Below are 16,987 nucleotides of genomic sequence, written 5' to 3' on the forward strand. Positions count from 1 at the left end.
CTACCTTCCAAGCAACGTAAATGACCCTCTATGCCAGGTATTCTTTTTTTTTTTTTTTTAAGATTTATTTGTCAGAGAGAGAGAGAGCGAGCACAGGCAGACAGAGTGGCAGGCAGAGGCAGAGGGAGAAGCAGGCTCCCTGCCGAGCAAGGAGCCCGATGTGGGACTCGATCCCAGGATGCTGGGATCATGACCTGAGCCAAAGGCAGCAGCCTAACCAACTGAGCCACCCAGGTGTCCCTATGCCAGGTATTCTTAACCCAGCCATGTGCTCCTTGGCCACTGACTGTTCAAACTGCACTTGTCCTTCCCCATCCCCACAGGGCTGTCTGCCCACCCTCCACCGATGTCAGCACATGCAATGAAAATTATTGCGTGCAGCATGTAGGCACAATAGTAATAACAATAACACTAATGATAATTGAGAACTACTATCCTAAGAGGGTTTGTGGGTGAGCTTCTGTGCCTTCCAAAGACCCCCAAATAATGCCTACAAAATCACTGGTGTGCTCCAGCATGTTTATGTGAGTATTTTTCCAGATAAAGTATCCATGATTTTTAGCTTCTAAAAGGGGTACTTGACCCCCAAAAGCTTTAGAATCCCTGCTCTAATACTTTTGGGTTGAGCTGAACCACAGACAGTTCCACGGGTCGAAACTCAGAGGTGCAAGTACAAAGACTCTCCCTGCCCCACAGTGTACAGTGAACACCACTCAGAACTTAGTTGCAGAACCAGCAGCAATGAGGTCCAATTCTCCTGCTGCCCTCGCTGCTCAGGGAGGGCCTCTCACAGACTATCAAACACCCTTTCCTGGGAGAAGCCATCCAGATGCCCATGCTTTGCCTTTCCTGACTGAAGGCCCAGAGCACCAAGCAGAACTCCAGCACCTTATTCCACTTTCTGCCCCACACTGCCACCATGACCCCTCCCCAGGGTGGAAGGCTGTGGGAGGAGATGCCTATCGTGGCTTAAGCACCTAGTCAGCCCAACCCATTCTCCTTCTAAGTGAAGGCTCGAGACCCCCAGCTCCACTGGGTCCTTGTACTACCTATAGCCACTCTGGGTCCACCAGAAGAGGGATGAGACATCCCTGACATCATCTAGCTTATGTCATATGGGACAAATATATACTAAGTAACACAAATCAATACTATTTTTGGTCATTGGTTGGAGTGGAAAGGTTTGGGTGAATAAATCAAAACACACAAACAGACGTGGTTCCATAAGCACAACCCTCTCTCTCCTCACGTTGGTCTTCCAGTAGAACTTTGGAGCCATGGTGCCAGCTGAGCCCACGGAACCCTCTCTGCTCTGTTATTCCATCCCACTGACAAACAGCCTCGGGGAACAACAAGAACTATAAGCCTTGCTGTGGACATCTCTCCCAAAAGGTCTGGCATCATCTTCGCAGGGAAAAGCTGGGAATTACAGGCCATGACTAGCCCTGGAACTTTCCCTCACCAGTCTCTGATGTTCCAATAACGTCTATTAAGTTATGGGGCTTAAATAATGCTAAATGGGGGGCGCCTGGGTGGCTCAGTGGGTTAAGCCGCTGCCTTCGGCTCGGGTCATGATCTCAGGGTCCTGGGATCGAGTCCCGCATCGGGCTCTCTGCTCAGCAGGGAGCCTGCTTCCTCCTCTCTCTCTCTCTGCCTGCCTCTCTGCCTACTTGTGATCTCTCTCTGTCAAATAAATAAATAAAATCTTTAAAAAAAAAAAAAAAAAAAAAATGCTAAATGGGATGAAGACCACAAGTGCTAAGAGACTCCTCTAGGACTCCCTCCCACAAATCCTTACACACTGATTTAACCATTCCAAGGAATCCAATTTAGAAGAGGAGACATTGGTATACAGAGATGGAAGGGACCCAGGAAGTAACTGAATCTTCTCAGACCTTGCCGTGTGGAGGGCTGACTTTCCCTTTCCTGCTCCTCTGCAGGCAGTGTGGCACTCTCTCTCAGTAGCACAAATAACCTCGGACCTGGTAACCCCTCTTTTGAGAATCTAGTCTACAGATATCACTGCAAGATTACTTAGTTACAACAGCAAGAGACTGGAAACTATCCTCGTGTCCATCAACGGGAATGGGTTAAGTAAATATGGTATATTCATACAACGGATTATTCTACAGCTCTGAAAATGAGTAAGGGTGTTTTCTAGGAACTAACAGTGAAGTGCCCCCTAAAGCAAGAAGTATGACTGCATACTTTTTTGTTACAAAAAGTGTGTGTGTACGGGAAACAAAGAATATAATTTCTATTACTAGGATAAAAAATTCTGGAAGGATGCATAAGAAACAAAAAGTGGTAGCGGTTACCAATGTGCAAATGGATAAGTGGAGGAAAAGTGGGTGAACGGAGCCAGGTAAAGGAGTAAACTTTACACTGTACACTTTTTGTACACTTTTGATTTTTGAACCAGGTAACATATTACCCAATCAGAATACTAATCATAATAATTAAACAGGTGACCATTCCAACCCAGATCCCATGATTCTATAATGAGATGATGCGAGATACTTTCTCTAGCCTGGAGGTGAACCAAAACTCACAAAACCCAAAAAGGCTGGGTCTGTCCATGGGCATCCAGTCCTTCACCAGGTCCCTCAGTAATCCCTCCTAACTGGCTTGGTTCCCCACCCTCCCAAGAGCACATGGGCTCTACTGAGCTTAGCCACAGACCAGAAAAACCATTCAGCAGGTAAGACAAGCTGAGGTAGCTCAAGGGGCCAGAAGAATGGCCTAAAACTATGGCTGCCCAGGACAGGCAGCAGTGGTTGAGAAGGATCCTCAATCAGCCCAGGGAACCTCAGCAACAACCCTGGCTCTCACATACATACCTATGTTTAAAACTGTGCTTAGTAGCCAAGGGGCCTGGTAATTGGGGGATCCACTGAATGTCCTTCAGAGAACCAGGCCAGTTGGTTGAGATGTAGGGACACTGCATCCAGAGCTAGCACAGTCTGACGTGAAGGCTAAGCCCAAGGCTCTGAGCCACGAAGGGCTGGTAATGGAAAGAGCAGGTGCGGCAAGTAATTTCTGCTCCCCCACCTCTGCTGGCTGCCATCTGTGCAATGGGGGCGTTTGGTTGTAGTCTCCATAGAGAACCCAAGTGAGGATGGTGCTGAGTGGAGCAGTCAGCCACAGGTGGCTGGTTTGGATCCTGGAGTTTTTGAGGACACGAGCAGAATTTTATTTTTAAAATTTTATTAGTAAAATTTTTTAAATATCTTATTTATTTGAGAGAGAGCGAGCACGCACATGAGCATGAGCAGGGGTTGGGGCAGAGTCCCTGATGAGTAGGGAGCTGGACACGGGACTCGATCCCAGGATCCTGGGATCATGACCCAAGCTGAAGGTAGATACTTAACCAACTGAGCCACCCAGGTGCCCATTAAAAAATATTTTATATATTTATTTAAAGATTTTATTTATTTTATTTGACACAGAGAGAGAGAGACCACAAGTAGGCAGAGAGGCATGCAGAGAGAAAGAGGGGGAAACAGGCTCTCTGCTAAGCAGAGAACCCAATGCGGGGCTCGATCCCAGGACCCTGAGATCATAACCTGAGCTGAAGGCAGAGGCTTAACTCATTGAGTTACCCAGGCGCCTCTAAAAAATATTTTTAAAGTAAGCTCTATGGTGCACATGGGGCTCAAACTCATGACCCCGAGATCGAGAGACGCACACTCCACTGAGACAGCCAGGTGCCCCTAGAGCAGAATATTTAAAAGCTGAATGGCAAAATAAATAAGTAAGTAAGTAAATAAATAAATAAATAAATAATAAAAGCTGAATGGCTTGGATGGTGGAATCAAGACTGCCAAAAGAATAGCACCCTCCCTGGAGATAAAGGAACAGGTGGGATGGGCAGCCTTTTTTTAAGGGGAGAAATCAGTATTTTGAATGTAGCAGATGAAGTGGGAAGGGCAAAGGGGAGAGGGCAGGCATCATCTATCTCTCTCCTCCCCACTTCCCCGGCTGGCTATTTCCACCCGTTGATCTGTAACAGCTACTTTCACCTGGAATGAGCATTTTTATGGTAACTAGAGTATACTTTCTCTCAGCCGGCACTAGTGACGCTGACTACTTCAGCTTTCTGGGGCACTCGGCCCTGTTCAGTGCCCTAAGACAAGAAAGCAACGCTCCCATTCAGGTTTTTGTGAGGAGAAAGCACGGCCCTGATAGTCCAGAACCCGGCAGGTGAGGAAAATGAAATTCCTACCACATATACCTATCTTCTTTGCCCTGATGGAGACGTAGGGCAGAATCTGCGAGTACAGCACTCACCGTGGCTTTGCAGGGAAGCAGGCCAGAGCTGGCCTCGCTCAGCTCAGCAAGGGATCCACTGTCTCCCAGAGTATCCCTGAATACCACGAGTCCACTGCTTGGTGACATGAACCAGCCATGTCTCCACAGGGGCCAACTGCAACTCAATGCCCCAACCTCAAGGCTCTCTCCTAGGTAGGCCACACGGGCAGACCCATCCCTGGGTAGCACTGGCTTTGGAGCAAGAGGGATAGGGATTCCTACTAGCTATTTGACTTTGTGCAAACCGCTAAATCTCTCTGAGCTTCAGCTGCAGTGAGGGAAGTGAACAGGTCCCATCTCAATAGGTTTTGAGTGACTACAAGCAACAGGCTATGCAGAGGTACAAAAGTCTCCTTTATTACTTCTCAAGTACCCTGAAGGTATCATTCACATTGGTGCCTTTCTTCCCCACACCTCAGGCCCAACCCCTGCCTTCTCTCCTGTCCCTACAGATGGTCTGGCTGTGCTGTTCTCTACAGTACTCTGTCTACCAACATACTGGGTTTTAGCCCCTTTCACCTCTCAAGGACATGATTCCAGCAAACATCACTTCCCTTCCCTGTATCTTTAATGTTTCCCTATTAGGTTCTCCCCATTTGCACATAAATATTCTGTAGCTTCTCCGACTCAAAAAAAAAAAAAAATCCCCAAAACAAAAAACAAAACCCACCACCCTTGGTCCTATATCCCCATTCAGGTATTGAGCCATTTAGATGCTCCCCTTTATGAAAAATTTCTCAGGAGAGTTGTCGTTACTCGTTATATCTCTTCCTCCTCCTTTTATTTATTTTAATCTTTTTAAGGATTTTATATATTTATTTGACAGAGACACAGCAAGAGAGGGAACATAAGCAGGAGGAGTGGGAGAAGGAGAAGCAGGTTCCCTGCATAGGGAGCCCAATGCAGGGCTTGACCCCAGAACCGTGGGATCAGCAGCCGAAGGCAGACCCTTAACCACTGAGCCACCCAGGCGACCCTTTTTTTTTTTTAACTTCATTATGGAAAATACCAAATATATACCAAGTAAAAAGAATGACAGAATGAACACCATGTACCTATCATCTAATCCAAGCAATGGTCAAGTCATGACCCATCTTGTTTCAGCTATACCATCTCTAACCACTTTTTCACTTATCCCCAGATCATCCTGAAGTAAATTTTAGATATCATATATTTTTATCTATGACTATTTCAATACATATCTGTAAAAGACTCTTTTTAAAAGATGTATATAATAGGGGTGCCTGGGTGGCTCAGTTGGTTGGGCGACTGCCTTCGGCTCAGGTCATGATCCTGGAATCCCAGGATCGAGTCCTGTATCGGTCTGCCTGCTAGGCAGAGTCTGCTTCTCCCTCTGACCTTTCCCCATCTCATGCTCTCTCTCTCTCAAATAAATAAAATCTTAAAAAAAAAAAAAAAAAGATGTATATAATAACTTGAGTGCACCTACAAAATTAGTAAAATTTTTTTCCTTTTTAAAAAAAATATTGCAAACCATATATATGATAAGGGATTAGTTTCATTTTTATTTTATTTTATTTTATTAAGATTTTATTTATTTATTCGACAGAGATCACAAGTAGGCAGAGAGGCAGGCAGAGAGAGAGGAGGAAGCAGGTTCCCCGCTGAGCAGAAAGCCTGACTCGGGGCTCGATTGCAGGACCCTGAGATCATGACCTGAGCCAAAGGCAGAGGCTTTAACCCACCAAGCCATCCAGGCGCCTCTAGTTTCCGTTTTTTTTTTTTTTTTAAGATTTTATTTATTTATTTGACAGAGAGAGATCACAAGGAGGCAGAGAGGCAGGCAGAGAGAGAGAGGAGGAAGCAGGCTCCCCGCCGAGCAGAGAGCCCGATGCGGGACCTGATCCCAGGACCCTGAGATCATGACCCGAGCCGAAGGCAGTGGCTTAACCCACTGAGCCACCCAGGCGCCCCTCTAGTTTCCTTTTAAAAAATAAATTTATTGGGGCGCCTGAGTGGCTCAGTGGGTTAAGCCGCTGCCTTCGGCTCGGGTCGTGATTTCAGGGTCCTGGGATCGAGTCCCGCATCGGGCTCTCTGCTCAGCGGGGAGCCTGCTTCCCTCTCTCTCTCTGCCTGCCTCTCAGTCTACTTGTGATTTCTCTCTGTCAAATAAATAAATAAAATCTTTTAAAAAAATTTATTTATTTGACAGAGAGAGACATAGCAAGAGAGGGAACACAAGCAAGAGTGGGAGAGGGAGAGAAGAGGCAGGATTCCCGGCAAGCGGCGAGCCCGAAGTGGGGCTAGATCCCAGGACCCTGGGATCACAACCCGAGCAGAAGGTAGACACTTAATGACTGATCCACCCAGGGGCCCCTCACTTTCTGTTTTTAATTCCAATGTAATTAATGTGCAGTGTTACATTAGTTTCAGATGTACACCCTAACAATTTAATAGTTCCATTAGTAAGTGCTCATCACCACGATTAGTGTGATCTTAATCCCCTTCACCTATTTCATCCATCCCCCTACCCTGTAGGATCATTTTGAGTAACAAAGTAGAAAGTTGCTGGTGGTGGTGGTGGTGATGATGATAAGAGCAACATTTATTGAGCACCTAATGCATACCTGGCTCCACGCTGTGTGTTTTACCTGTGTCACTCTGTTAGTGCTCCCATCAGCCTCCTGGGGTGGGTTCAGAGCTGCTGAGTAACTGGCCATGGTCACCCTTGTGTCTGGGCTACAGACCACCAGCACCACAGGCCCTCAACCTCATCCCAAGGCAGGGGAGAGAAGTCCCTTCCCCAGGGGGCATTCCTTCTTACTTGATTTTTTGCAAATAGAAGGCAGAAGCCAGATACCCTGAGAGTGAGCTGTTCATTCAGTCTGGGTGGGAAGAAGAGAGAAGGAATCCCTTTCACAGACTAAAAACGGCCTGGAGTCTGAATATCAGCCTGTGCTGAAATAGCTCTGGCTGTGGCATCTCAGGTGAGAGGCAATCCCGCTGCAGCACCTGCTTCTCTCCCAGCTTGTTAGAGTCACCATTCCCCAGAGGAGTTCACCACAGCCTGCTGACCTTCCAGGCTAATGAAAGCTGCTTAGCAACGCGGAGCGGGGAGCCGGTTGTTAATAATGCCCTGGTGCCGCTCCAGGCTCCACAGACTCCACCTCGTCTCCCATTAGGCTCATCTTCAGCCTGAAGCAGCAATCCTCACACTAAGATCTGTGCAGGGAGATCTGGTTATCTGGTCACGGAGTGGCAAGCCTGAGCTGGGCCTAGGCCCTGCCCCCAAGGCCTTCTTTTTTTTTTTTTTTTTAAGCATTTTACATATTTATTTTTTTGACAGAGGGAGAGAGAGCATGTGAGCCCGTGCATAAGCAGGGGGAGCAGCAGAGGGAGAGAAGGAGGCTCTCTGCTGAGCAGGGAGCCCCAATATGAAGGCTTGATCCCAGGACCCTGGGATCACGATCTGAGCTGAAGGCAGATGCCCAAAGACTGAGCCACCAGGGCACCCCTCACCCCAAATGCCTTCTATGCTGAGTCTGAGAACCTGCTGTGCCAGGCCAGCAAAAACCTGTTCTACCCAGCAAAGGTTAAAATCCAAAGTCAGTGGCCAATCAGAACAGAGTACACAGAAATACTGTGGAGGCAGCCACACCCAGCCAGGAGCCTGAAGAAGGGCAGGTTCAGGTTCAGAGAAATGGTAGCTTCTCCACTGCTTCTCCATTGCAACACTCCATGCTCAAGTGTTGATGCCTGAATTCCCTCAGATCCCTGACGGGGACAGTAAACATGTCCTCTTTAAGCATGTATATTATTATTACAAATGCAGAGTTCAAAAGCGAAATCTGGGACAGTTTGGTGCTTAACCCTAACCCTGAGGTGCCCCAAAGCAAAAGCTAAAAGCACCCGGGGCACCTGGCTAGCTCAAGAGGAGGAGACTCTTGATCTTGGGGTTGTGCGTTTGAGCCCTACATGGGGTACTTATCAAATAAAACTTAAAAGAGGTTGAAAGCCCCTTGCCCTTGGGGGGAGGAGGTGGCAGAAGACATCAGCTTACACCTGGGGATTTAAGAAACCACAGAGAAATCAAGGTACAAGAGGACCTGGGTGGCTCAGTGGGTTAGGCCTCTGTCTTTGGTTCAGGTCATGATCTCAGGGTCCTGGGATCGAGCCCCACATCAGGTTCTCTGCTCAGCAGGGAGCCTGCTTCCCCCCTCCCTCTGCCTGCCTTGTGATCTCTCTTTCTCTGTCAAATAAATAAATGAAATCTTTAAAAAAAGAAAAAAAAAGAAATCAAGGTGCATTAATTTGATTCAATAGTATGTCTTTATATTAAATGTTTCAAGGACCAGATTATGAAATGAAATGCAAACTTGACAAGCCTTCTTAAGATAAAAAAGTGATATCAGAGAACCCTTTCCTACAGTGATAGCTTTGGGCTTACTCCCCAAGACCCAGCCTCTGCCTGCAGGAGGGAGAAGCCCTCCCCACTGCTAGCCATAGCTTGCCAGCAAAGCTTCCTCACAAGGTTTCTACCTACAGGGCCTGACCAGCTTCTGGACAAACAGGTTTAGGAACAACCACACTTCTCCTCCTCCTGTAATAGGAACAGTGGTCTGGCACAACTCCCCTAGGTTTGCCCAGGGTCAGGGCTCAACTCCAGGATTCTTCAGTTCCATTTCCAAGGCTTTCCGGGAAGATTCTGTTTCCAGTTCAAATATCTCTACTCTAAGGAAGCTGAGAGCAGCTCATCTTGCCCAGGCCCTGCTCTCCTCTGCCAAGAGCAGAGGGGCCCAGGGCCCCAATGCTCTAGGGAATGTGGCCACTCCATGGTTAACACAACCTGCACAGCCTTTGCTCTGTTCGGATCTCTTAGTATCCTCTCCACACTCTGATTCCTTCCAGAACAAAGCTGAATTCTGGATGTGGTTGGGACAATAGCAGGAGCAAGTATAAGACTGGATCTACTTCAGACCAGAAATACATTTCTGAGCATTTGTCCCGCGGTGAAGGAGACTGGCATATCAAGTCTTCAAAAAGCCAGAGGGGGCGCTTGGGTGGCTCAGTTGTTAAGTGTCTGCCTTGGGCTCCGGATATGATCCCCAGGGTCCCAGGATCGAGCCCTGCATCGGGCTCCCTGCTAGGTGGGAAGCCTGCTTCTCCCTCTCCCACTCCCCCTGCTTGTGTTCTCTCTCTCTCTCTCTGCGTCTCTCTCTGTTAAATAAATAAATAAAATCTTTTAAAAAAAAAAATATGGGAACTATGGGGTGTCTTTGTGACTCAGTCCTTTAAGTGTCCAACTCTTATTTATTTATTTATTTATTTGACAGAGAGAGAGATCACAAGTAGATGGAGAGGCAGGCAGAGAGAGAGAGAAAGAGAGAAGCAGGCTCCCTGCTGAGCAGAGAGCCCGATGTGGGACTCAATCCCAGGACCCTGAGACCATGACCTGAGCCGAAGGCAGCAGCTTAACCCACTGAGCCACCCAGGCACCCAAGCGTCCAACTCTTTTTTTTTTTTTTTTAAGATTTTATTTATTTATTTGACAGACAGAGATCACAAATAGGCAGAGAGAGAGAGAGAGAGAGAGAGAGAGGAGGAGGAAGCAGGCTCCCTGCTGAGCAGAGAGCCCAATGTGGGTGGGGCTCGATCCCAGGACCCCGGGATCATGACCTGAGCCAAAGGAAGATGCTTTAACCCACTGAGCCACTCAAGCGTACAACTCTTGATCATGAGTTCAAGCCCTGTGTTGCGCTCCATGCTGGGCATGATGCCTACTTAAAACAAATACACAATGGGAATCAGTCATCAATCTTTAAAAATTAGGAAATTTCATATAAAAACCCAGGCTTCTTGCTTCTCTTAAAATAAAACAAAGGCCATGGCACGCCTGGGCTGGCATTCTTGCAGCAGCTGAACGGGGGCAAGCAATATTCAGTTTACCCCAATCCCCAACACCACTGCCTGCAGTCTCAGACCTGGATAGCTTCTTGTGCGGACCTTTTTTTTTTTTTTTTAGATTTTATTTACTTATTTGACAGACAGAGATCACAATTAGGCAGAGGCAGGCAGAGAAGAGTGGGGGAAGCAGGCTCCCCACTGAGCAAAGAGCCCGATGTAGGGCTCGATCTCAGGACCCTGGGATCATGACCTGAGCCGAAGGCAGAGGCTTTAACCCACTGAGCCACCCAGGCGCCCTATGTGGGCCATTGTCTGATTTTGGACATTTAAGTTCGCACTGGCAGACCTAAGGCACCTCCTGAGATCCAGTAGAACCTTGGAGACGTGTGTCTATTTCAGAGACCCCTGTTCTGTTTCAGCATCTAAACCTGGCTGAAAGTAGAAGCATTCCTTTTGAGGGTACTATCTCTGCCTGTTAGAACCCTGGGCTTCCAGGCAGGAGACAAAAGTGAAAGCTCCGCTGCTTCCTGGGGGCCCTGTACTGATCAGAGGAGAGCTGACAGTTGCTGCTCATCCTAACTGGCCTGAATGTGGGATACCCACAACTCTTCTCCCTGCCTCTCTTTCCCCTAGTCCCCCTTGGCCACCCACATGTGGCGCCCATGCACAAGCTGTTTGCACTATTTTATTCTGTTGTCTGTATTTGTTGTATGTGGTCTGGATAAGGAATTAAGTCATGAATAATTGGCCACCTGCAAAGCCCTTCTGGTGAAAATGATAGAAAGTGGCTGATGTCAGGGGCACACAACACAGGTGGAAAGGAGTAGAGTTCAAATATTATTCAAAGCCACTTACTGCAAGACTACCATGCTTCTCCCCTAAAATAGGTTTTGTCTGAGAAAAGGTGAGATTAGATTGCTCCTCATAAACCTGGGAATCATAACGTTATCTCGAACAACTGGGAAACTTACCCAAAGGGAAGATGGTGGGAACTCAAATCCTCCAAACCCAGTTTCAGCCTCAACATCCAAAAAGAGAAGGACAGACAGACATTTCCTGAGCTCTTACCATGCTAGAAACACTCACATGCATCGTCTCATCCCTCATAAAAATTCCTTGATATAGGAATCATCATCCTGTTTTTAGGGAAGTCAGCTAAGAGTGACAGAAGTTAAGAAACTTGTCCAAGATGACATAATTAAGCAGAGCACCAGGATTCACGTGATTCCTCAGTCTATCATTCAGGCTCTGCTCACAGGCCATCTCTTCCTAGCTGCTCTCCCTCACCTCTCTGCTTTATTTTTCTTCATACCTTTATTACAGGATATATTTATGTGTGCATTTGGTTGTCTCTCTCCCCACAAAATGTAAGCCCTTGGGGGCAGAGACTCTGTCAACCTCGTTACTGTTGTTTCCCCATCCGGAGAACAGGATCTGGCTCCTGGCAAACCCTCAGATTTGTTGCTAGACTGATGATGGGCAGCTCTATCTGCCTCACCACAGTACTGTCAAACAGTGTTCCTTCCCTTACTTGCTCCTTCCATTCCTTCCTCTCAGAAATATACAACCTCCCTTCCACAAATCCCAAATACCAATCTCAGAGGCCAACGAAAACAACACAGAGATGGCAAGCTGTCCCCTCAGAAAGAGAGCTGAAAGGAAGCCTGAATTCCTGGAAATCCAAGAAAACTCTAGTATATGTAGAAAGGCTTGCCCTGCAAAGGCAGGAGTCTTCACAGCGAGGGATGGTGCATTATGGACTTTTCCCCTTGTGAGGCAGGAGGGCTTCTGGCTTTCCCTCCTATCGTAGCTCATGTTGTTGTGCACCCAATCCAGTGCTTGGAGAGCTGGGATGCCAGAGCAACACAGGTGTGGTCAATTAGAATGTAGATGTGCACAGAAAGCACCCCAAAACACAAACCCTTCCTGTAAAGTTAAAGTAAAAATAAACCAGAGCTGGAGCGCCTGGGTGGCTCAGTGGGTTAAGCCTCTGCCTTCAGCTCAGGTCATGATCTTAGGGTCCTGGGATCGAGCCCAACATGGGGGAGGGGGCATCTCTGCTCAGCAAAGAGCCTGCTTCCCCACCCTCTCTCTGACTAATTGTGATCCCTCTGCCAAATAAATAAATAAAATCTTAAAAACAAACAAACCATAGCAGTGGTTCCCAAACCAGAATTTTCTAGGTCAGTGGCCTTCAAGGTGTGGTCCGTGGACCAACAGCATCAGAACCCTCTGTCAGAAATGCAGATTCTCAGGCCCAGCCCAGACCTACCAGAATCAGAAATTCCAGGGTTGGGACTCAGGAATCTGTGTTTTAACAAGCTCTTTGGGTGACTCTGATGCACACAAAAAAATCAAAGGAACTAGATATATGTAGATCCTTGGGCCCTAGAGATCCTGATTCAGTAGGTCGAGGACCAGGCCCAGGGAGATCTCAAATGCTTCAGAGTTCGATTCTAACTTGCAGCCCTATCTGAAAACTACTAAACCTGAGGACTGTTCTTTTCTTGGCTTGGAACAGTGTCTGCAGTTCTCAATCCACTTCCCATCAGCCCCCAGTCACTCACCACACAGAGCAATGATGTGGCTGCTGTCCTCATGCACAAACTTCCTGGTGACAGCCTCCTCCATGATTTGCTTCACCTGTGGACAAATGGGCAGCATCTTATTTATTTTTCCAATCCAAGACCTGTGGGCAAGTAAATAGTTCGGCCCTGCTCTCCTGGTTTGGGTTCGGATACTTGCAGGGTGGAGAATAAGTAGTGATGGAAGAGGTGTGGAAGCAAAGTGTCTTCCTGAAAAGGCAACCAGGAAGAGAGGTCATAAGTCCACCAAGCAATCAGTGTAAATGTGCAGTTCAGGAGGAAGTGTCCCACTGTGGAGGACAGGATGATGTTTGCTCATCTGTACTTCACTGGAGAAGGGCTTCTGGGCAGACACACTTTCCTTTTGGGACAAGCTAGCTCACTACAGGGTGTAGATAAGCAACCTGCCCCTCATTTACTTCCTCTGCTCCAAGGTTAGGGGGAGGTTCATCCAGGCCTCAGAGACATTCTCCACATGCTTGCAAGCCCAGCCTTCTTTCTGTCTCAATAAAACCCTGATGTTTTGGTTCCTACCTGGATATAAAAGCTTCCAGTTACCTTTTAAGATGAGCAGTCAATCTTTCTTTAAGAATGCACTTTTTAAAAAAACCATATACACATAGAGCCTTTTTATTGACGGATAGTAAAACTACAGAAAAAAGTATGTATCGTGATTATATAGCTTGATGAATTTTTATAAGCTGAACACACCTGTCAAACCAATATACAGATGCAGAAACAGAACATGTGACCAGCACCCCCAAGCACCCACCAATGTCATACTTCCAGTCACTACTCTCAAGGATATCTGCTTATCCTGACTTCTTACATCATAGAGCCCTTTTGTAAGTTTTTTATACTTTTTATAGATGAAATCAGTGTGTAGTGTTTTGTGACTGGGTTTCTTCTGCTCTCTGGTATGACTGTAAGATGTGTTCATGTTGTATGTATGTATGTTGTATGCATTCATTCTCTGTTGTGTTACCACAATTACACTGCAATTGACTGACATGTGGGTAGTTTTAAATTTGGGGCTAACATGAACAGCACTGCCATGAACATTACAGATACATCTGTTATTGAACATAGGTGCTCATTTCTTTGGATTTATATTTCTAGACAAGGCATTTGATACCTATATTCTACTTTGCTAGATTTTGCTAAACAGTTCTCCAAAGTAGTTATACAAATTTACACTCCCATCAGCAATGTATGAGGTTTTAGTTGCTCCCAACACTTAAGTCAAGCACTTTTGATGTCCTGGTGGAACCTGCCAAGAGACAGCTACTAATACAGGAGATTAGAGGGATGGATTACCTCAATCCCAGTATAAAATCTTACAGATCAAGCAAGCTCTGGGCAGTGTGTGTCTTTGCCATTCTTTGGACAAGGCATGCAGTGTTCGATGCTGCCTTCATTCCCAACGCCCTCATCTAGGACTGTATAGTTTGGAGAATGGAAAAGCTTCTAAAGCCTGGGGAGGAGGGAGGAAGGACCTGGAGGCTTCTCTCTACTGGAAACTGCTAATGATTAGCGGTGAGGTAGAGGGAAATCAGATTGATCCTGCACTCTAAACTGCTAAAAGTTTCCTAGATTTCTTCCCAAGGAGCGTTTGTATTAAACAGAGCATAAAGTCACAGCTCAAACAACCTGCAGGCATCTGAAACAGGAGGGAAGGGCAGATTTTGGGGTTTGAAGAACTTACAGATTACTCAAGAATTACACCAGAGAGACCAGCCTTGCCTAAAATTTTCCCCCAATGTTTCTACTCACAGAAGAGGAAAGGATATGTTTCCCTCTAAATCAGCTGCTGAAGGCAGAAAGGAACTAAGAATTGAGAGAAGGTTAAACTTTGTCAGGTAATACACATAGCTGTGACATATTTTGGATTTTTCTCATATTTGTTTAGGGATCATTCTTGGAGTAGTACAAAGAGCCTTCTAGGGGCTCCTGGGTGGCTCAATGGGTTAAAGCCTCTGCCTTCAGCTCAGGTCATGATTCCAGGGTCCTGGGATCAGAGCCCCACATCGGGCTCTCTGCTCATCAGGGAACCGGCTTCCTCCTCTCTCTGACTGCCTACTTGTAATCTCTGTCTGTCAAATAAATAAATAAAATCTTAAAAAAAAAAAAAAAAAGAGCCTTCTAAGTATTGAAAAAAGAATCACGGTCTTCTCAGAAATCTTTCCTAATCACTGATCAACTCTAAATTTGGATCACACCAACAATCCTAGCACATATGTCCATAGTTTGGGCAAGGTTACCTTTTTGTTCTTGTTTATATTGTTCATATGAGTCTCTGTCACTAGATTGCTTGTTTCCTTAGGATAACCTGAGAACTTGGATTTCTCTTTTCCTTAGGGAGACCAGGGCTGGGGTTTGAATGCTGATCTGATAATACTCCTGGCCTAAAATACTTTCTTGGCCACTCCACAGGAAAGTCATGAGGGAGCTTCTCACACAGAGCTCGAAAAGGTGATGGTTTCAACTATTCTTCTTCAAACAAGAGACAGGGGAACAAATAAATGTTAGGGCACAGTGGACAGGCCATAGTTAATGCAGGAGAACCATCCAGAGCCTTCCAGAAGTTTGAGAACCCAGAGTCTTCTCTAATCCTGAAACTCTAGGAAAGGGTAAAGGAGCCAATATGGTAAACTTTTAGATATGAAGTACACATCCTTCTTTCAGACATGAAGAAATTAAAACTCAAAAAGGTTAGGTAACTTATTCAATCACACAGAGCTAGATTCAGAGTAGTCCAAGGTTATGAATGCCCACCATCTTGCAGTCTCCAAGATATTTACCAAATACTCATTGAAGGCCTACTGTGTGCCAGGTCCTGGACACAGAACAGGACAAAACAGATGGGTTTCCTGCCCTCATGGAGATTGCACCTCTGGTAGAAGACAGCCACAAAGGTAGGTGGGGAGTTCATGGTTCCAGAGGCCTAATCCATTCTAATTCACGCTGCAGGTTTGAGCTCTCCAGCTCTCAAACTCGGTGAGTCATTCATATGGCTACCCCCCCCCCACACCAACACAATGAAATTGAAATGGGCTTTAGGGCAGCGCTAACGTAAAAGACAGTAGTAGAGGGGAGGACTCCCTTCTTCCTGACATTTGGTGTCGGGGTGGGGAGTCCTCAAGCGGGCATAAAATCTGAGCCATAAAAACCATTCTCAACCCGCCCCCGCCCCCCGTGGTCTCTGGGTAGGAAGGTGGGCGTGGAGTGAGAAGCAGTGAAGTGTGGGACGAACCCTCCCGAAGCCGCGACTCACTTCCCAGAGGGATCCCTGAATTGGGTTTGGGCAAACCGGAGCTAAGCCCCCAAACCACCCGCTTAGCGTTCTGCGGGGGCTCCGCGGGGCCCCGCCCCCTCTCCAGGCGGCACCGGCAATGAATGGTCAGTACCACCTCTCCAAGAAATCGCCGCCGCCCCTCCCCCGACCTTGGTCTCCCAGGGCTGTTGCCGTCACAGGGCGGGGAACTGCGGGATAGCGGAGCAAACAAGCGCCGGAGCGCCGCCCTGGCCCCTCGGACCGAGGGGTGCTGTCCCCATATCCCGGAGAAAGGCGGGAGCCTCAGCCAGTCCAGGACCCCGCCCCCGCCGGGCACCAGGCCGTGAGCGCTCGCGCCCGGGAGGGGGAAGCGAGAACCTTCTCGAGGCCCCCCAGTCCCGGGCCCGCGGGCAGGGACGCGAGCCCCAAGGGGTCTTTGCCCCGACTTTACCTCCTTTTTCACGTTCCACAGCAGTTTCTCTTTGACTGCGTCCTCCGCGCTGCCCATGGTGCGGCGGGTGGCGGGGAGGCGACGCCAAGCTGCCCCCCCCCAAGCCCCTCGCGCGCGCTCGTCGCCTCCGCGCCTCTCTGCTCAGCGCCCCACGCGCTAGGCGGAGCCCCCGCCTGCCGCGCTTCCAGCCCGCCGCCGCCGCCGCCGCAGCCACTGCCCGGTGCTGGGCTCCGCAGCCATCTTCAAACCCCGCACAGACGTCAGGAGGCTGGCCCGGCCCCTTCCCACAGCCGGGGGCGGGGGGTGCGCTCTGCAACCAGGAGTGGGGGGGTCGGGGCGGGGGGGAGGCCGCGCGCGCCTGGGGGTGGCGGGCCCCCGGGCGCGCGCCTCGCGTGCCGCTGTCATGGCAACGCGCTGGCGCCCGCCCCGAAGGTGCGAACTCGCATTGTGAGCGCTTGCAGCCAGTTCCGCGCAGCCCTTCGCTGAGTGGTTGGCGTGTCC

The 16,987-nt window shown here is 48.1% G+C and overlaps 1 protein-coding gene and 1 long non-coding RNA gene across 11 annotated transcripts in view; one reads left to right on the plus strand and one right to left on the minus strand.

The window, feature by feature from the left end:
- SGSM2 (small G protein signaling modulator 2) overlaps positions 1-16,767 on the minus strand; it is a 36,348-nt gene extending 19,581 nt beyond the window's left edge. For 2 of the 10 annotated variants that reach the window (XM_082707048.1, XM_082707043.1), the window contains exons 1-2: positions 16,487-16,744; positions 12,744-12,819 (exon numbers count right to left, since the gene is read on the minus strand). In XM_082707048.1, coding sequence (XP_082563174.1) covers positions 12,744-12,819; positions 16,487-16,543 — 133 coding nt within the window. In that variant the 5' untranslated portion in view covers positions 16,544-16,744. Of the gene's footprint in view, positions 1-12,743; positions 12,820-16,486 lie in introns of those variants that run through there. The other 8 variants (XM_082707046.1, XM_082707051.1, XR_014304840.1 and 5 more) reach the window with 7 other exon arrangements.
- LOC309851701 lies at positions 8,143-9,029 on the plus strand. Its single transcript, XR_014304881.1, has 2 exons — positions 8,143-8,573; positions 8,850-9,029. It is a non-coding gene; the product is annotated as an uncharacterized lncRNA (long non-coding RNA).
- Positions 16,768-16,987: the final 220 nt, after the last annotated feature.

The sequence above is a fragment of the Mustela nivalis genome (assembly GCF_964662115.1).
Source record: "Mustela nivalis genome assembly, chromosome: 17".
Taxonomy (NCBI): domain Eukaryota; kingdom Metazoa; phylum Chordata; class Mammalia; order Carnivora; family Mustelidae; genus Mustela; species Mustela nivalis.